Source organism: Lepidochelys kempii, chromosome 24 (assembly GCF_965140285.1).
Source record: "Lepidochelys kempii isolate rLepKem1 chromosome 24, rLepKem1.hap1, whole genome shotgun sequence".
In the NCBI taxonomy this organism is placed as follows: domain Eukaryota; kingdom Metazoa; phylum Chordata; order Testudines; family Cheloniidae; genus Lepidochelys; species Lepidochelys kempii.
The window spans coordinates 5636544-5664073 of record NC_136403.1 but is presented as its reverse complement, the minus strand read 5'-3'; the positions used below and the strand labels follow the sequence as shown (position 1 = coordinate 5664073).

General features: G+C 53.9%; 4 protein-coding genes across 15 annotated transcripts in view; 2 read left to right on the top strand and 2 right to left on the bottom strand.

Annotated features, from left to right (window-relative positions):
* The window catches only part of RNF115 (ring finger protein 115), a 51694-nt gene extending 50218 nt beyond the window's left edge, over positions 1-1476 (bottom strand). Inside the window, exon 1 of the mRNA XM_073322637.2 lies at positions 878-1476. Coding sequence (XP_073178738.1) covers positions 878-964 — 87 coding nt within the window. The 5' untranslated portion in view covers positions 965-1476. The remainder of the gene's footprint in view (positions 1-877) is intronic.
* On the top strand, positions 1175-14762 carry POLR3C (RNA polymerase III subunit C). 2 transcript variants are annotated; one of them, XM_073322631.2, is made up of 15 exons: positions 1177-1542; positions 3332-3498; positions 4272-4527; positions 6392-6577; positions 6749-6837; positions 7286-7390; positions 7963-8055; positions 9379-9459; positions 9969-10020; positions 10134-10194; positions 10995-11145; positions 11967-12068; positions 13162-13211; positions 13994-14143; positions 14510-14761. In XM_073322631.2, exons 2-15 carry the CDS (start codon positions 3352-3354, stop codon positions 14589-14591), a joined length of 1605 nt encoding a protein of 534 aa, XP_073178732.1. In that variant the 5' UTR covers positions 1177-1542; positions 3332-3351; the 3' UTR covers positions 14592-14761. The 2 variants fall into 2 exon arrangements, with proteins under 2 accessions (XP_073178733.1, XP_073178732.1); XM_073322632.2 differs by lacking the exon at positions 11967-12068 and having other exon boundaries at positions 1175-1542; positions 14510-14762.
* A 126-nt stretch (positions 14763-14888) lies between these two features.
* NUDT17 (nudix hydrolase 17) lies at positions 14889-26274 on the top strand. 4 transcript variants are annotated; one of them, XM_073322633.2, is made up of 9 exons: positions 14889-16490; positions 17466-17588; positions 18292-18475; positions 19300-19325; positions 19805-19897; positions 20786-20884; positions 21412-21548; positions 22301-22459; positions 23454-26274. In XM_073322633.2, the coding sequence occupies exons 1-9, from the start codon at positions 16110-16112 to the stop codon at positions 23458-23460; spliced, it is 1209 nt and encodes a 402-aa protein (XP_073178734.2). In that variant the 5' UTR covers positions 14889-16109; the 3' UTR covers positions 23461-26274. The 4 variants fall into 4 exon arrangements, 3 of the variants coding, with proteins under 3 accessions (XP_073178734.2, XP_073178736.2, XP_073178737.2); XM_073322635.2 differs by having other exon boundaries at positions 22301-22397; positions 23454-26273; XM_073322636.2 differs by lacking the exon at positions 17466-17588.
* The window catches only part of PIAS3 (protein inhibitor of activated STAT 3), a 36949-nt gene continuing 33413 nt past the window's right edge, over positions 23995-27530 (bottom strand). For 4 of the 8 annotated variants that reach the window (XM_073322628.1, XM_073322626.1, XM_073322624.1 and 1 more), the window contains one exon: positions 23995-26618. In XM_073322628.1, coding sequence (XP_073178729.1) covers positions 26355-26618 — 264 coding nt within the window. In that variant the 3' untranslated portion in view covers positions 23995-26354. Of the gene's footprint in view, positions 27477-27530 lie in introns of all 8 variants that reach the window. The other 4 variants (XR_012156075.2, XM_073322630.2, XM_073322629.1 and 1 more) reach the window with 4 other exon arrangements.

Here is a 27530-nt window from a genome sequence, read left to right as displayed (position 1 = left end):
TGGGTGTCCTTGCTTTCGAGAAGACCTAGGGACCCTGTGAAGGGTGAACTGGGGTTTACCTCCACTCTCAGTGGGGCTTAACCTTCCCTGTGTTCCCAAAGGGAACCCCCCCTCTCTCCATGGGGATGGTTGGGATTAGCCCCTGCCCGCCACACCCCCCTCCCCAACCTGAGTGGCCCCTCCCATCAGGGAAGCTTGGGGCTTAGCCTCTCCAATACTAAAGGAGAGGATGTGGGGTTAGCCCCTTGCACCTTCACCTCTTTGGAGGACAATTGAGGGCTGAACACCTCCCCTTCCAGTTCTATGGTGTGGAGATTAGAGGGGGCCCTCAACCTCCCCCCTCCCACCCCCAAGAGATGTGCTGGGGTTTAACCCCCACCTTCCTTTTGTCCGTCCCCCCCGGCAGGAGAAGGAGCCTATCCCCCAAGCTGGGCTTAACCCTCAGGCCTGCCCCCCTTTTCGGGGAATACGTTGGGGTTTAACCGTCCCCCCTTTCTCACGTGGGGGGCTGGGGTTTCAGCCCCTCCTGCCTGGGCCCCCTCGATCCCTGAGGACAAGGGTTTGATGTTTAACCCCCTCTCGCTCGGGAAGCTGCGGGAGTTTAACCCCCCCCCACAACCACCACCGGGGGGAGGAGAAAGGGGGTTTAACCCCCCTTCCCGCTAGCCTCCCTTGGGGGCGGGGATTGGGATTTAACCCCCCCCCTTTCAGGGCCGGGGTTGGTGGGATTTAACCCCCCCTTCCGCCAGCTCCTCCCACCCCAGGGGGAGAGGACCGGGGTTTACCCCCCCTTTTCATGGGGGGGGCTGCTGGGTTCCCGCCCGGGCCCCTCCGGCGGCGGATCTGGGGGTTCACGCCCCCTGGCCCCGCCCCTTACCGGCAGCTTGGGGCTGACCTCCCCCTTGCAGCTGTGGCAGAAGAAGCGATGCTGGGACACGACGGCCGCTGCCGAGGCCTCCGCCATCTTCTCTCTCCCCCTCCCCCGGCTCCCTGCCTGCCGTCAGTCCTCCTTGGGGGAGCGCCGAGACTAGGGCCCGCGCGGATAGAGCGGCAGGCAGGTCCCTCTAGCCGCCCACTTCCGCCTCTCCTTTGTGCTCCGCCGGCGGGGGCCGGGAGACACAGTCCTCCACTAGGCTAGCGAGACGAGAGGACTGCAGGGTAGAGCGGCCCCCTCGTTTCTTCCGCGTGCTGAGTCCTCCGCGCGGCCAGAGAGACTCGGGCGAGGATAGAGCGTCGCCCCGCAAATTCCGCCGACGGCCTGCGCTTTAGCGCCCCAGCCTGACCACCGAGACTAGCAGGGGTGCGCGTAGAGCGGCCCCGTTATAGCCGCGCTCTCCAGCGGACAAGGGATAGAGTCTCGAGAGCCCTGACTCCCGGCGCCCCCCATGGCCCCGGCTGCAGCCGCCGAGGGGGGATGGGAGCGATTGGAAGTGACCGGAAGTAATCGGCGGTGAGCCGGAAGTTGAAGGGGACGGAGTTGCTATGGTTGCTGGAGGGGCCTAGGAGACCCCCTCCCCCAGACAGCCCAGGCTGAGGCCCCAGGTGAGTGAGGGCATCGGGGTGTGGGGTCCCCAAGGCATCGGGGGGGGGGCGAGTCTCCCTGGCCAGGGGGCATCGAACTTTGGAGGCAGCTGGACAGGAACAGAACCCAGGAGTCCTGGCCCCCAGTCCCCTGCTGTGATCGCTCGGCCGCTCTCCCTTCCCAGAGCTGGGAACAGAACCCAGGAGTCCTGGCCCCCAGTCCCCTGCTGTGATCGCTCGGCCGCTCTCCCTTCCCAGGGCTGGGAACAGAACCCAGGAGTCCTGGCCCCCAGTCCCCTGCTGTGATCGCTCGGCCGCTCTCCCTTCCCAGGGCTGGGAACAGAACCCAGGAGTCCTGGCCCCCAGTCCCCTGCTGTGATCGCTCGGCCGCTCTCCCTTCCCAGGGCTGGGAACAGAACCCAGGAGTCCTGGCCCCCAGTCCCCTGCTGTGATCGCTCGGCCGCTCTCCCTTCCCAGGGCTGGGAACAGAACCCAGGAGTCCTGGCCCCCAGTCCCCTGCTGTGATCGCTCGGCCGCTCTCCCTTCCCAGAGCTGGGAACAGAACCCAGGAGTCCTGGCCCCCAGTCCCCTGCTGTGATCGCTCGGCCGCTCTCCCTTCCCAGAGCTGGGAACAGAACCCAGGAGTCCTGGCCCCCAGTCCCCTGCTGTGATCGCTCGGCCGCTCTCCCTTCCCAGGGCTGGGAACAGAACCCAGGAGTCCTGGCCCCCAGTCCCCTGCTGTGATCGCTCGGCCGCTCTCCCTTCCCAGAGCTGGGAACAGAACCCAGGAGTCCTGGCCCCCAGTCCCCTGCTGCGATCACCTATCCACACTACCTTCCCATGCTAAGATCATTATAGTTCCCACCGCTGGGAACAGAACCCAGGAGTCCTGGCTCCTAGTTCAGTGCTATGATTACTCATCCATGCCACTCTCCAAGAGCTGAAAGTTGAACTCAGGCATCCTGACTCCTAGGCTGCACTCTGCTCTGACCATCTGGCCACCCAACCTTCACTCATATAACATTTCTTCTGACACCAAGCCTCTGTCCCTGTGGGTTCTGTTGGCTGATAATTCACCTGGATGTTAGTTGTGCGCTACTGCCACCTTGGCTCAGGGTGTATCGCGCCTGTCACAGTCAATTAGATTGTGTAGACCTAGCACTTATATGAAGGTCGTTTGGAGGAGCCCTCCTCCGAGCTGAAAAAGGCTATTTGCTGAGCTATCTTCTCCTGCCTTTCAGTCCTTTGTTTCCATATAAAATTCCTTATCAACATTTCAGTTCCATTAGGCCCCCCATTATGCATCTCTCCTGAAGCATCCCGTAAGGATTCTTTAGCTCCTATAGTGCTGCCTGCATGGCAGACATTGTTATGGCTCTTAATTTTGAAATGAATGGAGTGCCCGACTGGCAGCCCTAGAGGTGGATTATCTGCAGAACAGATGCAGCAGTAGGAAAGGACAAGGCAAGCTTTCCACACAGCCCACCCTGCCCTGGAGGGATCATCTCAGGGGATACTATGTGTTTAGTCTCCATGGCTCATTCAGTCCTTGGAGGGCAGGCCTGCCTGCCCCGTTTGCCAACAAGGGGGCTGGCTGTGATGGCAGTTTTGATATAGGCTTAGCCACAAACCCACCAGATTCATTTCAGGCATGAATTGGTAACAGCTTTTAGTCTCCACTGATCTAGGCCAATTCAAACAGGTGACTGGAGAGGTGAAAATCTTTGTATCTAATCAGCAAATCTCCTGCGCTCGCCTGTCTCACCTGATAACTTTAATAACATAAATGCTTTTCCCCATATTCTTCTAGTATTTTAATTTGCCGGCAAGATGACTCAGGCAGAAATTAAACTCTGTTCCCTCCTGCTGCAAGAACATTTTGGCGAGATCGTGGAAAAGATAGGGACTCATCTTATCAAGACAGGCAGCCAGCCGCTGAGAGTGATTGCCAACGACACAGGGATGTCGCTGGATCAGGTATGTCTGGAATACTCTAGGAGTTAGTCTCCTTTGGATCACATAGCTGACTAAACTATTATTCGCTCATTACAACTTGTCAGTCACCATTTCTGGTGCTTTTGAAGGATTCTGTTATTCTAAAAGTGTTTGCAAAAGGTAAATCAGAATTTGAACATGTCTCCTTAAAACCAAATCAGTTTCTTTAATAGTACAAATTGCAATCGGCTTTAACAGAAAAGGTTCTGAGCTCTTACCTCTCCACAGAAGGGCAAAGGGAAGGAGGGTGTTTAAAACTAAAATTTAAAAATGTAGTTTTATAAGGGGTGGAGAGGACAAAAGATGGAGTTCTCTGAAGTTAGTGCAGCATCTGGAGAATAAGGAGATGAGACTTAGTGGCCCAAACTCACAGAGCGAGTCAGGACTACAGTCGAGATTCTCAGGCCCTGCCTCGAGTAGGAAGAGATCTTGTAGGTTTTTCCATCTCTTAGTTCTATGATAGCCTGAGGCCCTGGGGAATTTCAAACATCACCCGCACCTCTCCCACAATAAAGATGATCTGGTGAACGCTCAGTAGCTTTATCTTAGGTTGTTAATGATCAGTGCTAATTGGGGAACGTGTGACCATTCCTGAGACTATGGATGGAGATAAAGCACCTAAACACATAAGGGGAGGGGCATGCCCTTCCTAATCCCAGAGGTGATCAGCCCTGAAGCATGATGGTCGATTTCCGCCATATAAACTATGCTAAGTTTCCAAGTACGTGGCTCGTTCCTTTCTCTGGCATGTGCAGGTTAAGAAAGCTCTCTGTGTCCTCATTCAACACAACCTAGTGACCTACCAGCTGCAGAAGCGAGGCTTTGTGGAGTACGAAGCTCCGTGCAGTCGGGTGCTGAGGATCCTCCGGTATCCACGTTACATCTATACTGCCAAGACCCTCTACAGCGACATGGGCGAGCTGATTGTGGAAGAGCTGCTGCTGAATGGCAAAATGACCATGAGCGCCGCGGTGCGGAAGGTTGCAGACAGGCTAACGGAAACTATGGAGGGTGAGCCAAAGCGGTGTGGAGACAGCTGAGAAATAGAGCGGGAACCTTTTGCTGCAGCACCTTATCTGTCTGGCAAGGTTTGGGGATACTTCATGCTACCAGAGTGGCTGGGTTCTGTACGCAGCGAAAGGGGATTGGATGGCTCCCAGGATCTGTGCAGAAGAAGAGGGCTCTGGACATAGAGCCCGATCCAAAGTCCATTGAAGTAAATGGGAATCGTTCCATTGATGTCAGTGGGCTTTAGGTCAGGTCCATATGGGGCATCCTCAAGGGGCTGTACAGAACACTGACACTCCCAAGCACCTCCAGGAGAGAGGTCAGTATCATCACCCACATTCTATAGAAGGGGAAACTGAGGCACAGGGAGAGGAGGGGACTGCCTAAGATCAAACAGTGAGTCACTATAAGAGCTGGGTACAGAACTGGCTCCTGTGCTTGGACCATTTGACTATGATTTATATCGATGTCTCTTTTACCCTATCTTTCTATCAGTAGACAAGTGTAGAGACAGCATGGTAGGAGATCTGGGAATGCATTCTCTGCTCTACCATTGGTTCACAATATGACCTGGAGGGAATCACTGTCCCTCGTTGTGCCTCAGTTTCCCCATCTGTAAAATGGGAGTAACAACACTTATCCAAATGACAAGTGCTATGTAGATTCCAAAGAGTGTAAGTGCTGGTTACCTGCATATTTCTCATCTCAAGGCTGAATTTTACACACATGGACTAAAATGGAAAACACATGTATTAGTCATTGAATCTGTTTTTCCCTTACCTCTGTATCTGTCCCTCCAACAGACCTAAGTTTGCTCTGCTCATTTAACTATTCCCATTGATTGGTGGCCTACAAAGAGGTGGAAATCTTTGTGTTTCCACTGCACCTTTCTCTTAAGAGAAATGTGGGAGGCCTTAAATACCTGGGAAGAAAGGGAAAAACCTCAACTGGCCAGCAAGTCATAGTTGTTCACTGAACTATATTAGCGGCTCCGCTTGATTAAAAGACACCAATGCTATATAATCCAATGGAGCTTTATAGCTTCTGGTGTACAAGCTGTGTCCCAACAAATGTTGAGTTAAATGGGAAGAGAGGAGAGAGCAGCGTGAGTTTAGATTGTAAGCTCCTGAGGGCAGAGATTCTCACTACATACAGTGCCCAGTGCAATGGGGCCCTGATCTCAGGTGCTGCTGGAATATAAATAATAACAAATGATGATAATGAGAGAACTTAAGAGGCATCAGAGACAACCTGCGTTATCTGGTGAGATTTGAAATGAGACAGAGATTCAGGAATTTGCTAAGAGCTGCCAGAAAGACTCTCCTGTGGACAGTGGCAAAGAGACAGGCTGAGAGAGGCCCTTCTATATGTGGGGAATGGAGCAGAAATATACAGGAAATGTTTCAGGTGTAGCAGAAGCATAGGAGAAGGTTCTTGCACCAGCAGTTGTGAGATCTGCAAAGGGACAGAGAGCAGACCCATGCTACTAGCGTGGTGGTGAACTGGGGAGAAAGACTGGTTAAGATTTTTCAAGATGACTAGTGATTTTGGGTGCCCAAGTTGTGACACATTAAAAAGACCTGCTTGGCCCATCTCAGGCCCCTTTAAGGGGTCTCTAGTTGCCACCTAGAAACTGAGACACCCAAAATCACTTGTCACCTTTGCAGATTTGGACCAAGGTCTGAAGTCAGCTGGAGCAAGTGGGTGGAAGGTGATAAATGCAGATCAAATACCAAGCCTTCTCTTGCGCAGCCCTGCTTCTACGGCTCTTAAAGACAACAATGCGGCCTGATCCCACATGGGTGCAGGAGCAGCTGGAGTTTGGGATCATGATAGATTCTGTTCTCCTTGGTATCCTTTTGCCCAGATGGGAAAACCATGGACTATGGCGAAGTCTCCAATACATTTGTGCGCCTAGCGGACACGCACTTCATTCAGAGATGCCCAATGGCCCCTGAAACTACCGAGACTTCGGATGCACCACCACCTCCTGCGCCCACTTTGGCAGTTAATGAGAAGGACATGTACGTGGTCCCCAACCTGAATCTCATAGGTGAGAGCTGTCAGAATCTCCTTGGGTAGATTGCATTTAGAATGTGGGTGGATGACACCAAATGCTCGGGGTGATCTCTGTGTAATCAGCAAAGGTGCTTTGGGAGCTTTCCAACCTGAACACAAGACTGCCGTGCTGGTATTCAGAGGAAAATCTGTCTTTGGCCCGCAGGGAAAGGGAAAAGGAGCAGATCATTTGACGATGAAGATAACGGTGAACACAAGGCAAAAAGGCAGAAACAAGATGCAGACAGCAAAGAGGTATTGCTAACCCCCTGCTGCTCCTTGGCTTGCATTCAGGCCAGCCATGATCTCTGTGGTACTGGAGGGCTTAGCAGTCCTTTATTCCACTATCTGACCTTTGGGTTTATAGCCAGTGAAAACCAGCAGGGACCAGTGGGTCCACAGTGCTTACCCTAGGGGGAATGAGGCTACTGTACAGCCTTTGTTCAAGGGGCTGTTTGGTGTAGACAGTCTGCCTGTCATCCACTGTGTAACCTCCCCTTCTTGGTTCGATTCACGTTGGTCCAACTCTTCTGAGATTCTAGACACCTGCAGCTTCCAACAAGCTCCAGGGTACGTGGCAGGTGCTCAGCACCCCTCAGAATTTGCCCTGCTGACGGTGCTCATTCCTCAGACGAGCATCTGGCTCTGCAACCAATAAACCAGCCTCAGCGTTTCCTTCTCCCTCTTCCCCATTTCTCCTCAGCCCCCGCCCGATGACGGCATTTATTGGCAAGCCAACATCGATCGGTTCCACCAGCACTTCCGAGACCAAGCCATAGTCAGCGCAGTGGCCAACAGGATGGACCAGGTATGCAGAAGTAATCGGGAACTTCCTCAGCGGAGTTACTCCAGGTAGCAGGAGTGGGGAATTTGGTGCTTGCAACCTTGGCAGTTACATGTTAAAAGCTTCAAATCTCAAGCTTCAGGGTACTAGCTGATGGCTGCAAGGGTCAGGAAGGAATATTTCACAGTCTTCTGAAATATCAGGCATTGGTTGCTGCTGCAGACAGGAATTGGACCGAGGGCTGCTTCCCGTTTTATTCAATGGGAGTTTTGCCTTAAATGCACCAGCTGCCTGCTCCAGTATATCAAATCCTACAAGCTGGTTATCCATGCTGCTAAGCCCATATGTTGCTCTCCCAGAGCATCTTTCCCTTCTCCTGCACTGGAATGGTCTTGCTGGCAGTTCAATGGGGCATGTAACCAGCCTAAGATGAGTGGAAGGAGGCTAATGCAACCTAGATCTTACTGGAGGCTGATTTCTGAATTTGGAGCACTCCAGTTCTTGACCGGGGGGGTAGGGGGGAAGGAATTCTTCTTTCATCATGTGAACAGAGATTCTGTCAAGGCCTAAAGGCTGTTTCCTTCCTTTTTAAATAGACCAGCAGTGAAATAGTGCGGACTATGCTGAGAATGAGTGAAATTACTACATCTTCCAATGCGCCTTATACGCAGCCACTGTCTTCCAATGAGGTAAGTTTCTGCAGTATTTGGGGCACTCTATAGAAATCGGACACGGATAACTATATTTCTTTGGTATTATGTATATGCATTGTGGCAGCAGCTAGCAGTCCCTGTCCTCGACCAGGACCCCTTGGTGCCAGGTGCTATACAGACACAGAACAAGCTACAGACGTATTATTGAGTGGCACAGGAACCCAGCTGAACACTCATTTTAGACTTCAAGGTTTGGTCATGAGCGTCAGAGCGTCGCCCACTCTCTCCTGGTGTTTGCCCAGCCTCATATCCAGACTGTGGAAGGGTTGTCTAGTGGTGAGAGGAGGACTCCTGGGTTGTAACTGTAAAGTTATGCATCTAGGAACAAGAAAGTAGGTCATACTTACAGGAGGGGGGACTCTCTCCTGAGAAGCCGAGACTCTGAAAAAGATTTGGAGGTTAGGGTGGATAAATGACTGTGAACTCCCAATGCAACGCTGTGGCCAAAAGGTCTAACGCGATCTTTGGCTACCTATACAGGGGAATCTTAAGTAGGAGTAGAGAGGTTGTTTACCTCTGTATTTGGCACTAATGTGATCTCTGTTGGAATACTACATCCAGTTCTGGTATTCCTACTTCAGGGAGGATGCTGTGAAATTGGCGAGAGTTCAGAGAAGAGTCACAAGAATGTCTAAAGGGTGAGAAAGATGCTGGATAGTGATAAACTAAATGCATTGAGCTTGAGTCTAACAAAGAGAAGGTGAAGGGGTGACTTGATCATGGTCTACAAGCACCTACATGGGGAACAGAAATTTGATAATGGTCCCTTCAATCTAGCAGACAAAGATCTAACAAGATCCAATGGCTGGAAGCTAGACAATTTCAGGCTGGAAATCAGGTGTACAATTTTAACAGTGAGGGTAATTCATCATTAGAACATCTCACCAAGGGTTGTGACAGATTCTCCATCACTGGCAGCTTTTAAATCAAGATTGGGTGTTTTTCTAAATGATCTGCTGTAGTTCAAAGAGGCATTATTTCCAGAATCTCTGTGCCGTGTTATACGGCAGTCAGACTAGAGGATCACAGTGACTTCTTTTGGCCTTGGAATCTATGAATTTATGACTGGCTCTGTTGCTGACTCACTGTGTGACCTCAGGCAAGTTACTTCACCTCTGTGTGCTGCAACTTCTCCTTCTGTAAAATGGAGATAAAAATGTTACCTTGCAGCAGGGCTCTGAAGATCAATGTGAACATGTTTGTAAAGCACTCTGAGATCCAAATGAATTAAATACTGTTTATTTTTATCATCTCAAATGCGAATAGAAGGTATTTTCTGGGTGTTCTTTTATTCCACAGATATTCAGATCTCTTCCAACAGGATACAATATTGTGAAACAAATTCTGGATCAGTATCTCACTTTGCTAGCCGATGACCCGGTAAGAAATGCATTATGTGTAGTTTGGTTTTGAACAAGATTTCCACCTTTGGTCCAGTTCTGATTTAGGGCCTCAATCATGCAGTCCTCTCCACGTGAGTGGGCCCCATTAAAGTGAGTGGTATTTTCTGCATAAGCAAAGCTGTTCACTTGCTTAAGTGTTGGTAGGATCAGGGCTTTGGTTTCTTCACCTCACTCAGCGTGGACAGTGAAAACAGGCACTAGTCCATTTTACCCTCTGTTTCTAGTCCGTTTCATCTTGGGGTTCTCCTGCCCTAGGTCAGAATGACTGCAGGTGGGAGCAGGAAGGTTTAAAGAAAAACAGTTTCCCATTAACGTTTAAACATTGTGAGAACAAAGGTGGAAATTCGGCTTTGGAAACATCCTCTAACCATTAAGGTTGGGGATTTATTTTTTTAAAGAAACTTATATTCTGCCCCCAATGGTATTCAATTTATATCAAAATTGTAATAGTCTTTGTATACATTTAACCCTTTTATTTCCTTGTAGCTGGAGTTTGTTGGTAAATCCGGGGACAGTGGCGGGGGCATGTATGTCATCAGTATCCTTTACTGAGAAATCTACTATGGGCAGTTTACTGCTGGTCCTGGGGCTTACCGAACCTTGTGAGATCCTTGGTAATTCATGTGTGGTACCTTGACACGCACTGCCCAGATCTCCACAAGGCCCTCGCGACTTTGGCAACAGCAACATTGGAATCCATCGTACAGGAGAGGTAAAGCAACTCTTTGAATGTAGCTTGTTAGCCCCCTTGTTACTCTGCCCAAGGCATACATATGAGAGAGAGAGAAGGTGGGTGAGGCCATACCAATATTTGCTGGTCCAGTAAAAGAGATTACCTCACCCACCTGGTCTGTCCATATCCCACAGAGCTACAACAGTCCTCAAACAGCAGAGCTGCACCTTTTTCACCCACAATCTCCATCCTTTCGTTGAAGAGGGAGAGAGGAAGGAAGGATCCAATCCTGAGAGGTGCTAAGCTCCCTCCCAATTCCCATCAATTTTAGTGACTGATCTATCTCAGGATCAGGCCCCACATTATCCAGCTGTATGTTGAAAGTATTCATGGTTTCGAGGCTTCCTGGGTGGTACCAGATAGGAAGGTGACATTAGTTGTGATGAGATTCTCCAGTCTCTGCTGGGCAGCCTGTTCCCTCTTTAGCTAGCCTGGATTTCATGAATAGGGAAATAAACATTGCTGAGTGAAAATTTAGTGACATCTGCATGATTAACTCTCAGACACATTTCATTTTCATGCATGTATTTCTAAAGCATCAGTTACTGGTCTAGAGACCGGGTACCGGACTCAAAGGACCAGTGGTCTGATCTGGTTTGGGCCTGTGGCTCTGAAGTCAGGATTTCATTCCATCTTCAACACACACAAGATGCTTTTTCTCTTCTGAAGTGTTAATGTAGGAACCTTCTCAATTCTCTGATGTTCCTGTGCAGCGGGTCTAGGTTTTGATGTTCTTCCCCAGAGTTGTATGTTAGTTGGTTTGTTCCTCCCCCATCTAGATTTGGTTCCCGTTGCGCAAGGATATTCAGGCTGCTTCTGCGGAAGAAGCATTTGGAACAGAAACAAGTGGAGGATTTTGCCATGATTCCTGCCAAGGAGGCAAAGGACATGCTGTATAAAATGCTATCGGAGAACTTTGTGTCCCTACAGGTGAGAGTTTCTATTCATGCTGTCACCCAGAGGTGAGCAGAGTGTGTCACAAACAGGGCATACAGGACATAAAGATGAATGCAGATGAAGGAAGGTGGTTAGAGCAGGGGACTGGGAATCCTGGGTTGCATCCCCATCAGAGCAGGGAGCTGGGAGTCAGAACTCTTGGTTTCCATGCTGAGCTGCGGGGTGGGAGCGTTGTCTAGTGGTTAGAGCAGTGGGGTGGTATCTTAGTTTCCATTCCCAACTCTGGGAGGGAGTGTTGCCTAGCATTAGAACAAAGGAATCAGAACTACTAGGTCATTCATCTCTCTCTGCCTCCGTTTTCATAGACCTGGACAACGGATCCAGTGTTAACCTGTCTCCCAGGGGAGTGGAAAGCTGATTGCATTAATATCTGTAAAGTGTTTTGTGATCTCAGTTGTTCTCCCCTAGCTGTCGGATCCCCCTGCTCGTCCCTGGTTTACTAACAAAGAATAGTAACTGGAAATATGTGTCACTGGACAGTTTCCAAGCACTGGTCTTCAGGCTGTCACCAGCAAATGCCCTTCCCTGCATTTTGCCGCTGGGGGAGCCGAGGCCTGGAAAGGTGCAGTGACTTTCCCAGGATCACATGGCGAGTTATTGGTGGTGCCGTGCTAGGGATGTAAGCGGCCAGGATCACACCACTATCCCACGCGCCCTCTCTCTCTCTTTGCAAAGAATGATGATCGCTGGGTCCCTGGGGGAAGCTAGAAAGGAGCACACAGAGAGAACAGACAGATACAGCCCTCTGGGGAGGTCACACACATATTACAATCTTCCTTCCTGCACGCAAACAGGAGATTCCGAAGACTCCGGACCACGCCCCCTCCAGGACGTTCTATCTGTACACAGTGAACACTCTGTCCTCTGCACGGATGCTGCTGCACCGGTGTTATAAGGTACCCGATAATTCCCTGGCCATCCAACTGACACTGATGCTCATGCAAATCACACTGTGTCCTTCGCACCCCTTGGACTCCTTCGGTTTATTCCCTCTCTCTGATTCCGCGTCACCACAACAGCAGTTGTGTCGTTGGGGACTCTGCAACATGGAGAGCAACATTCCCAGGTGCAGAGAGTCACTGGGCTGACCATCCTGGCCCCTTTCATCCCTTATCGATTTACCGACGGATGGGAAAAGTGACACGGGGATCATTCAGCCACTGAAATGCAGCCCCCTTGATTGGGTTGATCGTGCGCAGCTGCCCTGCACAGGCACTGAGGACAGGAAATGGAAAGTCCAGCATTCCATTGAACCGGCAGAGAGAACTGTAGGGAGGCAGAATGTCACTCGGCAAGTTCACACCTGGCCAGGAGGCTGATGGTAGTGCCCTGGTGACTGGAGAAAGCATGATGGGATCTTTAGTGAACACAGAGAGTGGATCTCAGCTGACAGAGGAAACCGCTCGCAGCACAGTGCCCTTTGCTGCTGCACTTGGCCATTGCGTCCAGGGCCAGTTCAGAAGGAGGCATGCAGTCTTCACTCCCTGCTCGGTCTTTGTTTGCCGTGGAGGGCTGTCATCCGAGGATAGACCTAGCCTGACCCTGCTTAGCTTATGAGAGGGGCTCAGAGCACAAGGCTGCACGTCCCACAGGATGGTAGAGGCTCATACTCGGGGTGGGTGATAAACCCTCTCAGATGCATCTGTTACCTTTAACACCGTCCCCAGCAAAGGCACGTGAAGGTAGCAAGGAGTGAGGTGGATTTCCACACCAGGCCCTGTAAATGGCGCAAGAATTAGCTGCAGAGAGACCAGAGCCGGAGCAGGGAGCATATGCATAAAATCCATCCCCCCTCCCCGATTTTGCCCATCTTCGCGGCTCATGGCGCAGAGGACCTAGCGGCAGGCTTGGGGGGAGCCAGTGGTGGGGCCCAGTATTCCCGCTCACACTCCCCCTTTTGGCTGAGATTAAAGCACACAATCAGATGGCGTCGTTTCTTTGTATCCCTCCCCCAAAACCCTGCTTCTTGTTCCTCTTTCCATTCCCTAGAGCGTGGCCAACCTGATTGAAAGGCGACAGTACGAAACCAAGGAGAACAAGTGAGTGGCGCTAAGCAGGCCGAAAGCTCCTGGGCCGAGTCATCATGCTGGGGTCAAGCAGCTTAGACCTCTGACATGGGGTTCGTAACTAGAGGAGCTTACCAAAGGGAGTTGGGTGCCTAGCTACCATAGGGAGTTAGGAATCTAAATAGCTTTGAGCACCTGGGTCTTGGTGCCCAATAAGTGTCAAAGATAAACAGATGGATGGCAATGAAAACTGTTTGGCAGGGAGGGGCGGTTAAGGAGAAATATCATCCATGTTGGGTAGGCGCACGCAAACACACACACCCCTGAGCCGCGCTGCCCCAGTCAGGGTTTCAGCCAATGTGGTTCACTGCAGCTTTGTAATAGAGGTAAGCGCCCTGGGTGCAAGGATCTGCAGGGGGAGTTCGCCGCTCTTGGGAGCTGCATCAGTACAAACAGCCCCTGCCGAGACAGGCCCTGGTGCGTCTGGCACAGCCACGGGCATTACTGGTGCACATGATGCTTTGCAAATGCAGCCCCTGCCCCCAGAGTTTGCAGTGTAGCAGGGGGAAAAGGAATAAAGACAAGCCCTGGGGTAATGGGCAAGGGGAGGGCGAAGGGGGAGATGTTATTGAGGAGGACAGTGGGGCGAGGTAGTGGGGGAGACACATGGATTTTGAAGGCAGGAGGGAACCTGCCTGGATCCGAGATTGGATCTGTCCCCTTGTGAGTAACGCGGTCGGCCCAAACCTGAGTGATGGGAACAGGCTTCAGCGTCTCGCCGGCGCTCAGTGAACGCTGTCTGCCTCGCCCCCCAGGCGCTTGCTGGAGAAGTCTCAGCGGGTGGAGGCCATCCTAGCATCCATGCAGGCCACGGGCGCCGAGGAGGTGCAGCTGCAGGAGATCGAGGAGATGATCACAGCCCCGGAGCGCCAGCAGCTGGAGAACCTCAAACGCAACGTCAACAAGTGAGCGGAGCCATGGCGAGGGTTGGGCGGGCTGGTCTAGGGGATGGGGAATCAGGATTCCTGGGGGCTACACCTGGCTTTGGGAGAGGACAGGACAGGAGTGTAATCAGAGCAGGGTGGGGGCTGGGAATCAGGACTCCTGGTTCTATTCTTGGGCAAGCTGCATTCTCCTTCTGCCTCAGGTTCCCCATATTAACAACAGGGACAACGCTACTTCCCCACTGCCCGGGGCTGTGAATTAACGCATGACTGTTAGTAACTAGCTTTGCACTGCTCGCCTGGGAGGCTCCCGCTAAGCACAAGGCGGCATTGACACGCGCTGCTCGGCCTGTGACGCTCTCCCTCCCCTTGTCCGTAAAATCACAGGATCGACGCCAGCGAGAATCAAGTCGACGAGACCATCTTTGTGCTGGAGTCGTACATTGAAAGCACAGTGAAGAAGCTGTGAGGGCGCCCCCTGCTGGCAGACTGCGTCCCTTTCACCACTCCAGTCATGGCCCTCTGGGTGGAACTATCTGCTTCCTGCGGGGAGGGGAGTTTGCAGACAGCTGTTCTGCATTTTTGTTTATTTTAACTGTATGTTTAACATTGATTGGAGGGGAAATAAAACATTGATTGCGCTGATTAGCTACGTAGGGGGTAGTTGGAGGTGGTACAAAAGCCCTGGTCGCCCAGGCCTGAGAACCTCACCCAGTAAGCTCTGGGGCTGGTGAAAGATGCCAGCTGGACAATTTAGGAGACTACAGTTCCCTAGTTCTGCCTTACAGTCTAGGTATGGGCAATACCAACTCCCCATACACACCTGCCATGCCAGCGTGTGGTCTCCATAACCCGGTCAGTCCTTGACCTCTCTGCTGAGAGTGCCACCCCCCTGGCCAGCTGCCAGGATGCTCTGCTGAGTCTGAAGTTCCTTGCAAAACCTCTCTGCTGAGCCTGCTAGGTCTGGAATTGTCCGTGATGAGCCCAGCCGGGGGACCACAATCTGTGCCTCGTCTGCACCAGGGTTTCACAGCGAGATCGCTGTTTCCGTGTAAACCCACCTGTTGCTTGCAGTGCGGACAAAACCGCACCATGGCTGAGATGCTTGACACGGTGGTAGAAGACTGCAGGAGGCTGAGGAAAAAGTCAGAGCATAAGTGGCAATCTAGTCACAGTGTGGAGCCAGCTGAACCCCTCAGACAGGGCGCTGGCCCGGCATGTTTTTATTACCTGCAAGGTTTATCTCTAGTGCATCTATTTCACTGTCCTCTAGGGCAGTGGTTCTTGACCTTTTTTCATTGGTGGACCTTTAAAAAATTTCAAATGGAGGTGCGAACCCCTTTGGAAATCTTAGCCATGGTCTGCGGACCCCTGGGTTGAAAACCACTGTTCTGTGTAACAACAACCTTTCACAGACCCCCTTAGACATAGGCTATGGACCACAGGTTGAGAACCTGTTTCAGAGTAACAGCCGTGTTAGTCTGTATTCGCAAAAAGAAAAGGAGGACTTGTGGCACCTTAGAGACTAACCAATTTATTTGAGCGTAAGCTTTCGTGAGCTACAGCTCAGGAGCTCTGCACCTGGGTGAGATCCCGTCTGCCCTCCAGTGGCTGCGGATAGCGGCAGGAAGCCCTAAGCATGGAGGCTTCACCCATCACTGCTAGCAGGAGTAATGATCTCCAGGCCGGAGACTTTTACGAACCAAGAAACTTTCCTCCCGCTAAACCTTCCAGGCCAGCTGGAGCAGAGGCCCTCGTGTGGGCAGGTTTCCGGGCCCGCCGTCAGGGGCGAGGCGCAAGGTAGGAAGGTGTAACGGGAGCAGCGGGATCACCGCAGGAGGCACTTAGACTGAGATGGGGGCACGCTCTTTGTTCTGCGTCTGTACAGCGCCTAGCGCCATGGGGTCCTGGTCCAGGACAGGGCTCCAACAGGTGGAGGGGAAGGGTCTCCACCACTTCCAGAGGGCAACACCCCCAGCTCCTCGGGATGCTGGGTTCCGCCCCAGCCAGGGTCCGCGCGCCCCACCTCCAAGGGGAGAGTCGGGTTCCAAGGGGCTGCAGCGATTGGGGGGGGGGGGTGTGCCCAATTCCTGCTGGAAACGCCGGTAGGGGGATCCCCGATTGTCCTGCCGCGGCTGAGCCGGTTGCACGGCGAGCGGCCAGCAGGGGGCGCCCCTCTCCACTCGCTGCCCGGCTGGCGCCTCTGTGGGGCCTGCAGCCGCCGTGGCTCCCGGGTTTCCTGCGCTCGCGGCAAGTCCCCGAGCCAGGGCCGCGCTCCCCCGGCGCGGCGCCCATGGAGAGCCTGGCGCGGGGCCTGGTGCGCCTGGCCAAGGGCAGCGCCCGGCCCGAGCGCGCCGGGTTCCTGCAGGTGCGGGCCCGGGGGCACAGCGGGGCGCTTGGAGGGGGGGGGGCTGAGTGTGCATGGAGGTGGGGGGAGAGCGGGGTGTGCAGGGGGACTGGGGGAGGGTTGGGCGTGCAATAGGAGGGGCTGGGGGGGCACAGGGCTGCGTATGCAGGAGGTGGGGTGGAGGCTGGGTGTGGGGGTGTGTGCAAGGGGATGGGAGTGCAGGGGGATGCGGTGTGCAGGGAGGTTGGGGGAGAGCTGGGTGTGTAAGGGGGGGAGAGGGCTGGGTGTGCAAGGGGACTCGGTGTGCAGGGAGGTTGGGGGAGGGCTGGGTGTGTATGGAGGTTGGGGAGAGGGCTGGGTGTGCAAGGGGACTCGGTGTGCAGGGAGGGTGGGGGAGGGCTGGGTGTGCAAGGGGGGTGGTTTAGGTTAGTGACAGAGCCAGAACTAGAACCCAGGAGTCCTGGCGCCCAGGCCCCTTCTCTAGCCACTAATCTGGACCCAGCGACCCCTTTGCGCTCCCTCCTCCATGAGGGACTCTGGCCTGAGGCCTTCTCCGGCAGCCGCCTCTCAGTCTGGAGGCCCCATTAACCTCTCCTCCCTGCAGGGGCAGGCCAAAGATAAGGGAGGTGCCGTGCAGGTGCAGGTGTTCAGGCCGTGGGCGCTGTGCTCCGCTGAGGACAGCCCAGTCTGGTTCCTGGGCCGAGTCTAGTCAATGGGGCGCCTGCTGCCATCAGGACTCCTGGGCTCTATCCTCAGCTCTGGGCGAGGATGTGGGCAAGTGGCTAGAGCAGGGGATTGGTCTCTAGTCTCCAGTCTGTCCCTGAGTTGGCTGAGTCCCATCTCCTCTCCATGCCCAGTCTCCCTTCCGGAGCGGGGAGGGTCCTGCCCGAGCTGTTGGGCTCTGTTGCCCACAAGTAATGTGTGTAAAGGGCTGGGAGCCCCCCATGAAGCGTGGTGAGAAGACAAGGCCTGTGATTTCCCTGCTCTCTCTCTCAGAGCATCACCGGGCACTTCTGTGCTCCCCACGAGGACAAGGCGATGGTCAGCTGCGGCTTGGACCAAAACCAGTTTGTCATTTCCGACAGCGAGTTCCCTGGCTCTACCAGGATCCTTCTGAAGGTCAGGACATGTTGCGGGGAGGCACTTGTATCTAAACTGATGGGCTTGAAGGGAGCGGCTAGAGCAGGGGATTGGGCGTCGGGACGCCTGGGTCCACCACTCCTCTCTGGGAGGTAGTGTGTTTGGGTAGTTAGACCTGAACACGTGCTGTCAGGACTCCTGGGTTCTATTTCTGCCTCTGTCACTGACTTGCTGCATGGCCTCGGGCAAGCATCTGTGCCTCAGTTTCTCAACCTGCAAGCTGAGAACAGTCCAGTAATATCTATAAAGTCTTCAGCGCTTCCCGGCTGGTCGGTGCCATGTAACTTACTAACATACAAGAGCCCATGGCATTTTCTGGGAGGAGGAAGGGGCTTAGCCCAGGGTCCTTACCAAGGAAAGTCGAGCTGTTCTGAGCTCCGAGGCACCGTGTGGAACATGCCTGGGTATGTGATATTGGCCGCAGTGTGTCTGGCGACTGCCTGCGTCAGCTGCGGATCCTGTCTGCTCCTCGTGCCCTTTGCATAGCAAGAAGAGTTGGCCCAAAATGACCCCTCTGCTGTGTTAAGCCCCAGAGGTGGCTGCATGTCACAGCTGCTGTGCGGAGAAACTTGGTGGAGCTCTTTGGGATGAAAGGTCCGACGGGCCTGATCTGGGAAGCTGCAGTCTCTTGCTGAGGCCTGGTGTGACTGTTACCAAATACTCGCTCCTTTTCCTTCCGCAGAGACCGTCCTTTTGTCCCATCAAGCACCTGGAGGAGAGGCAGGCTGCCGCGCTGCCAGAGGCGCTCCGAGGCCGTGGGGTAGACGTGGGGGTGGCTGTCGTACTGCAGTCCGTTGACAGGAGAGTCTTGCTCACGCGAAGGGCCAAGAATCTCAGCATCTTCCCCAACATCTGGGTGCCCCCCGGTGAGAGGACACGGGCGAGGCTGGCTTAGAAATGGCCAAGCCAGGGCCCAGGCACTCCAATGGGGACCTGGTGATGCGTCTAGCTGGGGTTTCCTGTCAATTGCCTGCCTGGCCCATGGATGGGGGGCAGTTCTGTGGTCATTGGAAGGGGGAGAGGGTTGTTTAGAGGGAAGAGTTGGAGACTGGGAATTGAGCCTCTTAAATCGTATTCCCAGGCCTAGGAAAGGAGTGTGGGCTAGTGGTTAAAGACAATGATTGGGAGACCGGACTCCTGGGTTCCATTCACAGCTTTGCCACTGACTTTGTCGTGTGACCTTTGCCAAGTCAACTTCCTTCAATTGGGCTCCCTCCCCTTCCCGCCCCGCTGTCCTTACCAAATGCACTGGGGTGTAACTCACTAGCTGCGTTGAGATCCTGCAGTGAAAGGCACTAGGGCGTGCAGACAATTAAACAGCAGGAAGTTGGAAGGAAGTGAAACGGGCGAGCCCTTCGTTAAACCAGCCCGGTAGGGGGAGAAAACGCTGCTGCCGGGAGATCAGCCACCCCTGGGGGACCCTGCTGTGGCTGGAGTGTTTCTTCTGCTAGGGTTGTATGTTATCTGTGCCGGTCAGGAGGCCTAGTCACAGACCAGGTTCCCATGGTGCCAGGTGCTGTACAGACCCGGAACAAAGACAGCCCCCGTCCTCCTCCCTCCAACCCCTCAATAGGCTGTGAGACCACCAGGGTCCAGCAGCAGCAGCCACGGGGAGCATCTCCGTTGCCTCCAGGGGGCGCTGGACCTGCTCAGTGTGCCGCTTACCGCTCCCGATTCTCTCCCCTTGCAGGTGGGCACATGGAGCCGGACGAACAGGTACCGCCTCGACATGCCGTGCGGATGCCAGTGGGGTTGGTTTGAATGGGCGAGTAGTGGTGGGGGAGCAGCAGGTGTGGGGGGGTCTCTGTGTCTACATGGGGAAGGGAAGGGAAGGGGATAAAGCTGAGCGTAGTGTAATTTTCCCTGGGATTTTCAAATGGGAACTGGGGTAGGCGCTGCTTAGAGCCAGGGACGGCATCAGAGCTTCTGGGTTCTTGGTCTGACTCTGCCACGTAGGAGCTGCGTGGCCTTGGACGAGTCACTTCCCCTCTCGGTGCCTCGGTTTCCCTATCTGTAAAGTGGGGTGCCAGCTTAGCATGCAGAGGCTTGTAAAGCTCTTGAGTTCTGCGGCTAGGGGGCGCTGTTACGGCGCAGCACGGTACCAGGCTGGATTCCAGAGCCCCTGGCACTGCGGAACGTAGGACGCAGGCAGGCTGTGCCGGGCCGGCCCTCACCTCACTGTCCCTTGACCGTAGTTGCTGGAGGCGGGCCTGCGGGAGCTGCAGGAGGAGACAGGCTTGCGGCTGGAGCCGGGCAGGTTCTCCTGGACGATGCTGGGCCTGTGGGAGGTAATGTCCCGTTCTCCTGACCTGGGTCACGGGGAACCGCTCGGCACGCACCAGGTTCCAGAGAGGCCCCGGCCTGGGATGGTCCGTGCTCAAAGCGCGAACCTCTTCGGGGGCGGGGAGGGGTGAAGGGACCACATCCATCAACCAGCAGCAGTAGCTGATTCAAGCTTCCTCTGCGGATCAGCCACTAGGGAGCGATGACTTCCCACCCTCTCCTAGCGCGAGCCACACGCGCAGCCGTGACCTGGTGCAGCGAATGGGGCTGGGGTCGAGCGCCCCCTCCTGAATCCCCAGCACTCCCTGCAGCGGCTTGCACTGAGTCACCCCGTCCCAGGATTTGGAAGGAGGCATTGCTGGGTTCAAGAGAGCGAGATAAGTCCCCCATTGATGGCGATTAGCCCGGGTGGCCAGGGACACAGCCCCAGGCTCTGGGTGTCCCAAAACCTCTGAGTACGACAAGCTGGGACTGGATCACTCACTAATTGCCCCATTCTGTTCATTCCCTGTGGGGCACCTGGCACCGGCCACGGTCGGAAGACAGGATCCTGGGCTAGATGGACCCTTGGCCTGACCCAGCACGGCCGGTCTTACGGGCACTGCTGCAGGGCTCAAACGTTCTTGGCCATTTAAGACGCTTGTTTCTTCCTCCCCCCTGCCAAAAATCGGGGCGGCAGCCCTGCTCTTGTGACCCAGCCGCTCGCGTAGTGGTGCTGTTTAAACAGCTGCAGCACCCGTCCCCAGAGGCAGCTGCATTTCGCTGCTTCACAAAGTGCGCTAGAGGCCTGCAGGCAGGGAGGCCTTCAGGATCCAGCCACCGGCCCTCGGCTTGTGCCTCTGGGGCGGGGCCGGGCCTGCCGAGTCCTAGCTCCTGGTTCTCCGTCTGCGCAGTCCGTGTACCCGCCCACGCTGAGCAGAGGGCTGCCGAGGCGGCACCACGTCGTCGCGTACCTGTTGCTGCTTTCCACCGAGAGCCACCAGCAGCTGCAGGTGAGCGCCCCCCAGAGCACGGGTGGGGAAGATCTAAGGCAGCTGCTGGGGGGCGTTGCTGGGGGGTGACTAGTGACCCCTGACTGAGGGGACTGCTCGGCCCCGGAGAAGATGGTCGGGAGAGATTAGGTAGAGAGTTGTTCTTACGTGTCCTGATGTACATCCATTGCCTGGGCTTGCTGTCCCCAGACCCCACCCTCCTCAGCATCTTGAAGGCGTCCTTAGGGGAGCCGGCCGTGCAGGTTTCCTACGTTCAGCACCACAAGCCCTGGGCCTCAGCCCTGGGCGTGCGGGACCCTTGGAGGAATTCAGCCTCCATGGCCTGTTCAGACCTCGGCTTCTCCGCTGAGATGACCAGCGCCTGTCCCTTAGGTTTGACTGTGGTTCCGAGCCAGCTTAGCGGCTTGTCTCCCAGCCCTTTGCCCGAGCCTGCCCGTAGCCCCATTGGTCATCAGTCGCGGCGACTCCAAGCCCCAGAGAGTGCCGAGCCTTGCTCCCAGCCCTCAGAGGCATGTGTTGGATTTCAGACGAGGATCAAGGCGGACGGGAGCGAGGTGAGCGCCTACGCCTGGCTGGAACCCCACGTTCTGGAGTGTATCGCGGCTGTCGAGGACGGAGCAGAGAACATGGGGCATGTGCCCAGCAACCTCCCCCCAACCATCAAGTAAGGAGAGTGATTTGCCAACCCAGCCTGGCCGGTTTTCCTCTAAGAAGGGGAGGAATGATGATCTTCCCTTGGAGAGACAGGCTGCATGGTCAGAGGCAGGGCTCTGCTCCCCCACCTCTGAAATGCAGCCAGGTCTGGGGAGGAGCATTGTCACTTCCCAACGGGAAGTGGAGAGGACTCTCCGGAGGGCAGAATGGAAGTGGCTAGGTTGGGATTTGGCCAGCAGACACGGGGTTAACACGCCTAGGCGGAAATGCCCTTTATTGGCCCCCCTGCTGGGTGTCTCTGAACAGCAGCAGCTCTTCTGCCCCCATGCTGGACCGCTGCTCAGGGGAGCGTGTTCCACACCCCAAAACTTTCCCCCAGCTTCTCTCATCTGTTCACCCAGGGCTAGATGGTCCCCCAGGCCAGGGAGCCACAGCACCTGCCCTGCTGGGTGCGGGCTTTACCCGTCTCAGGTACCGCCCCCCAAGCAGGGGCAGGGGCCCTGGTTCCAGTGCAGTCATGGAGGGGGCTGTGGAAGCTGCCCTGTAGGTAACTCTCACTACAGCCTTCCTTCAGTTAAAGCCAGGGAAGTTAGCCCTGGCCTGGCGGGAAGGAGCGGCCCATACAATGACTAGCCCTCACTGGCCACGCCGGGGGTGTTTCGTGCATCAGGCCTGCTCCGTGTTCTCACTCCCCGCTCCGCGTTACTGAGCTGCCAGCCGTAACACGGCCCCTCTGAGTAACTTCCATGATGATCTACCCAGAGCCACGGAGCTGAGCGGGGGCTCGGCCCAGCCCACGGAGCTTCCTATTGCGACCTTCCTGAACACAGCACCTGCAGCGGGGGAAGATGTGGAGCGGGTGAGCACTGGGACCAGGTTCGCCCTGCGGCTCTGGCTGGACACCTTAGCTGTGCGAGACAAGTGAGCAGCGAAATCCCAGGCCCCGGCCTCCCCGCAGGGCAGACAGCTAGGGAGTGGAGCAGCCGCCTCAGTGCTGAGTGGCCGGTGAAGCAGGTCGGCTCCGTCACCATCGCCGGCCCTCGGACCTGCTTTTCCAAGCAAGGCTGCCGAGGCCTGCCAAGAATGAAGTTCCTTCTCACCGCTCCAAGCCCTAGCAGGAAGGGAAGGTGGGGAGTGGGGTCGCTCTCTGGCCCTCCCTCCTATGAAGGAAGCAACCGACAGGTGGTTGCAGCCCCTTATGAAGGGAAGGCACGTCCTGAATGGACTAGGTGGGAATGCCAGCACTAAGGCCAAACCCCAGCTGCCTAGGATGGGGGGGGCATTCACTGTCTTGGAAGCAGAGTGTGGACAGACGTCAAGTAACATTGGAATAACGCCCCTGCCCTAGCCATCCAAGTGTCTTGCTTAGCCAAAGGAGGCACTGAAGAGACAGCATGTGTCAGTGGTTTGAGCTCAGGACTGCAAGCAAGGAACTCCCGTTCCAATTCCGCCCTCCACTGACTACTGCATGGCTCTGCCTCAGTTTCCCCTTATGTAAAAGGGGGCTAACTCACCCTTCTCCCCAGGTCCCAGCTGCTCAAATCCAGCTTGAACAGAGCTCTGCTCCACCAGTCACCGACACCAGCACAGTGGGGGGTGTTTTGAACTTTATTATCTAAAAGGTAGTTTGCATATACAGAAGTGTTGCAAATAATAGAACAGCTGGATATCAAACGGACAGAATAAATAAACCAGAGAAAGTGGCTAGCTGCTTTTTAAAGGTGTCTAGATAATGTTCACCGTGTGTGAGAGCTTATAAAACACTAAGGGACTTCAGACAGTATCAAAACCCTAGACACTCCTTTATCTCCCCCACCCCACACAAACCCTCTACACAAACAACTTGTATGTACAAAACTTGAAAACAGCCAGCGCTCCCTGCAAAGGCTTAATACCGTAATGTCTGTCTCCTCAGCTTCTAGCTGCCTCAACCACCACCTGTACGCAACACTGAAAGTACCTGCCTCTCAAAGGGTACAGTGGAGCCACTATTGCCATGTGAGTTGACCAGCCTGCGACTGGCCCTGGAGGATCTTGGTAGGAGACAGTACAAAGGACAGATGGGTAGGGTTACAAATATGTATAGAAATCTACCTTTAGTGGGAGCTGGTCTGTCTGTTCCCCTTCCCCCCCAACATCAGAACTTTAAAAACCCACAAACAATTATGTTCCCACTGAAAATGTACATAGTACATTTGTTCTGGTCCTAAGTCCCTTTTCAGTTTGGTGTTGGGAAGATGAGCAGAGAGAAAGAGGTTTGCAAAAGTTCAGTAATCTCTCAAAGCACCATTTTTCCAAAAAGCAAATCCTCTATCTAGCACTTCTCCACCAAGGATTTCAAAGCAGTTCACACAAGTGGGGGAAGGATAATTCTCCTTGTTTCACAGAGCGCTAAGTCTGTCACTTGGAGGTTTCCAGGTGAAAAGAACCAAGCAAGCTAGTTCTGAGGGCTGGTATTTTGAAGGTGACTAGTAGTTGGTTCATCGTTTTCCAGCCAACCGCTCTTTAAATGAAGAGCTGGAACAGCATCAGCTGGACGTAGTCCCTCTCCAAAACAGAGGAAAAATGATTAGCGCAACTAAGAATGCAAGGTAAAGCTGCACCTCAACTATTCCTCAGCAGGATTCACTACAACTGATACAAGAGCCAGTAAAGTCACAGCAGGATTCTGGGCACAGCTACTTGACTCCTGACCCCGGACCACCCTTCTCCAGAACCACAGGGAACCAGGTTTGTTTTGAAGTTCTTGATGGAGACACTTGTGCAGGGAAAAAGGTGCAAAAAAATGCTACACGTCGTACCCTTCTGAGTGCCATTTTGACCATGTGATGGTGCATCGAACTCGCGTGCCAATCTTGCTATTGTGATCAAAAAAATTTAACTTGGCCGTAGGTGGTTGGCGAGACCCTGCTTACGCAGGACCCTTGAAGAAGCGGCTGTGATGCTGTAAAGGTTACAAACTAAGGCATCCATTTAAAGACATAAATAAAACAGGCAGCAGGCAATGTGCTGTCCCCGCCAAGGCGCGGTAGCGGGGGCAACACGACCTTCATTTCGTCCTCAGGAGATACAGACACAGGGAGGTCTTTGGAGTTTGGAATGTACAAAAGCTGCAACTGAAAGATACAGATACAGCTTTGTTCTCTGTACAGCTCTGTACTGGAAATACTTAGGAGGAGGAAAAGAAATCTACAGTTTAAAAAAAAGACATCGTAATTCCAAACGAGACAGCCTGGGCTGAGCTGCTCAGTGCCCCCGCGAGGGGACAGAAGGGAGACAAAAGCCCTGGCAGTCACCCTACTCTGCCTCTGCTCGATACTGTCCTGTCTGCAGGAGGGTTTGCAAGCAAGAACCCCTCCCCTTCTTGCCTCCTCTAGCGTCCCAATAAAGAACTGCATCAACTCACGTGTAAATGCCCCTGATGGGACATCAATTCAAACAGACTCTTTTTGTCTTGATTCTTACCAAAAAAAAAAAAAGGGGGGGGGGCGCAAATTGTAATGAGGACACAAAACTAAAACAGCAGCCAGGAAAATGTCTAATTTTAAAGGACCGTGGGTGGTGAATTCATAATTAAAAAGTTAACATTTCCTTTCCTGCGCCACTCGTAACGCCACAGCACGTTCATTTAAAAAAAAAACACCTTTAAAAAAAAATCCCTCTTTTTTTCTCCTTGAAAACGGATCAATCAGTTTCTCTTTCTGGTTCTCACCCACGAGCACATTCGGTTGCAAGCACGAGAGGTTTGCACCGGGGTTTGAAGAACGGATTCGCTTAACAGAGCTGAGTTTGGGGCCCAACGGTGTTGCTTCAGATCATACAATTGAGGCCAAGGCGGGAGGGAGCCCCAACTACTCACCTGCTTCATGGGAATACTTAAGTGCTGCAGGCTACAGATTCACCCTCCCCTCAGTGGCTAGGTCTCTGCTGGGGAACGTCCATATTTGCTGGATAGGGTTTGGAATCAGGGCTCAGTTACAGCATCTGTTTTCCTGCCCATTTGTTATTTAAACCCTGGGACAGCAGAGGTTCTCAGCACAGCATGGTAGCTGTAAGCCGAAGTTTGCTAGCCCCTTTCTGAGTCACCAGCTCTTTGCTCTAACCCATGCTTGGGAGGGCAGACTCCCCAGGGAAGGAGGGGAGCAAAGAAGAGGATCAAAGAGTGAAGAATGCCATAGGAGCCCAGATCCAGCTCAATCCCTACTGCCAAAGTGCTTGTGTTGGTGCATAAAAGCAGCGGGCAGCTCCCTGAAAGACACCCACCCACCTTCCATCCATGCCTGGAGGGTTGCTGGACCCAGACAAATTTCTCTCCTCACCCCGCTTCGGGGAGTCAGCAATGGTGTGCTGCAAAGAGATGCAGAAGGTGGGTGACATCCTGGGGTGTGTGGGGGGGGGGAATGGCTGCTAAGTCCTGCTTTGGCCACTAGATGGTGCTGTTCTAGCAGTACAGCATCAAGGTGGGGATTATCACTGTAGGATCTTTGTGCAGAATCCTACCAAAAAATAAAGTGAAAAACACAGTTTTAAAATGGTCTTGAAAAACAGAGGTTACCCCCGACCACTGGCACCCCCCAGCAAGTGGTACCAGTATGATCAGGCGGACGCGTGCAGAACTGAAAGCCCTCCTGCGAGGCTCCAAGGTTGGGCTTAACAGGGGAGTTGCCCTGACCGAGAGAGACACTTAGGAGACCTGGTACTGGTTGGGTCCTTTCCATCCCAGACAAAAGCCCAACTCAACAGCAGCTGCTGAAAATCTGCTTTTCTCTCCTATCCTTGGGGTAAACCGAGGTGCCAGTGTGCCCTGGGCCTAGGGTTAGTCTAAGGAAATTATGTCCGGCCTGCAGCCCGGGAGAGCTGCGCTGTTACTCATTGTCCCATTATGCCCATGGCTCTCCCGCAGCGTGTTCGTGGAGACAATGCTGCTGATGCGGCCGCTGGTGGGGCTGATGCTGTTGTGGGATCCTGCCATGACGGGAGCCAGGGGGTTCATGAAATGGGTAGACGTGCCTCGGTACTGGAAGAAATGGCTCAGGGCGTCCTGTTCATCCAGGGAGGTGATCACGGAAGGGCTGTAGTGCTGCCGGGCAAGGAACAGAGCATCAATCATTAGACTGGGCGCCTATTCAAACCCCTCCCAAACCCCCTCCGGTGCTTAGAGCGCTGGCGGTGCCCGATCTGCAAGGGGAACAGACGTCACTGCAAAGCAACAGATTTCACTGCTTGCGCTACCAAGAGGGGGAAAGGGAACAGCAGGAAAGGAGAGAGTTGAGAGTCACAAGTGATACTCCTGAGATTTGGGGGAACTGTACCAGTTTACCAAGACTTCACCTGAGCCAGCTGCCTCCCATTTGGTATAACCCGACAGAGAGCTTGGGCTTTGCTGTAGCTGGAACTCCACGCCAGGTTAGAATGGCGCAGCTGAAGAGGAGATACGCAGTGGTGGCGAGACGAGGCCCAGGAAAGAGAAAGAAACCTGTTGTACCAGCTCTGAAAGGAAACGGCACTTCAAGTTCCCCTAAGTCAGAAGAAGGTATTTCTAGCTAGCTCAATCACCAGCTCTGCCCTGAGTCCCCTGTGAAAGGATCAAATGCCAGGCAGGCAGAGAGCAGCCCCTGGTTAACAAAAAAAATACACCCACTTTCTAAACTGCACTGCAAGTTTGTCTAGATTCACTAGCAGGTAAGTGATATAGTTTCAACTCAGCGCCCTACCTCCTTCCAGAACCTGGAGTAGTGAGGCAGAGTGGAGAATACAGGTGCTAATAAGGAGAAGAGTCATGTATCGAAAGCAAGAATCCAGCATTCCAAGCCACAGACAGCACATGGACCATTCCAGACAACAGCAATGGAACCTAAAGGCATGTGGCTGAGCGAGGCCACGTGAATGTTGGCCACGTCAGGCCCAGATTGCTACAGTGGAGGAGGAGGAGGATTGGCTGAGAGGAAAAGGACAGGGTTACTAGTCTACAGATTTACCAGGGAGGAGAGGG

What these genes read in the sequence shown, in the direction of transcription:
- POLR3C (XM_073322631.2), top strand. Translation starts at nt 3,352, where the DNA reads ATGACTCAGGCAGAAATTAAACTCTGTTCCCTCCTGCTGCAAGAACAT. An exon ending in TGGCCAACAGGATGGACCAG is followed by an intron (nt 7,391 to 7,962) that starts GTATGCAGAAGT and finishes CTTTTTAAATAG; the next exon opens with ACCAGCAGTGAAATAGTGCG. An exon ending in TACGAAACCAAGGAGAACAA is followed by an intron (nt 13,212 to 13,993) that starts GTGAGTGGCGCT and finishes CTCGCCCCCCAG; the next exon opens with GCGCTTGCTGGAGAAGTCTC.
- NUDT17 (XM_073322633.2), top strand. Translation starts at nt 16,110, where the DNA reads ATGCTGGGTTCCGCCCCAGCCAGGGTCCGCGCGCCCCACCTCCAAGGG. An exon ending in AGCGCGCCGGGTTCCTGCAG is followed by an intron (nt 16,491 to 17,465) that starts GTGCGGGCCCGG and finishes TCTCTCTCTCAG; the next exon opens with AGCATCACCGGGCACTTCTG. An exon ending in CTACCAGGATCCTTCTGAAG is followed by an intron (nt 17,589 to 18,291) that starts GTCAGGACATGT and finishes TTCCTTCCGCAG; the next exon opens with AGACCGTCCTTTTGTCCCAT.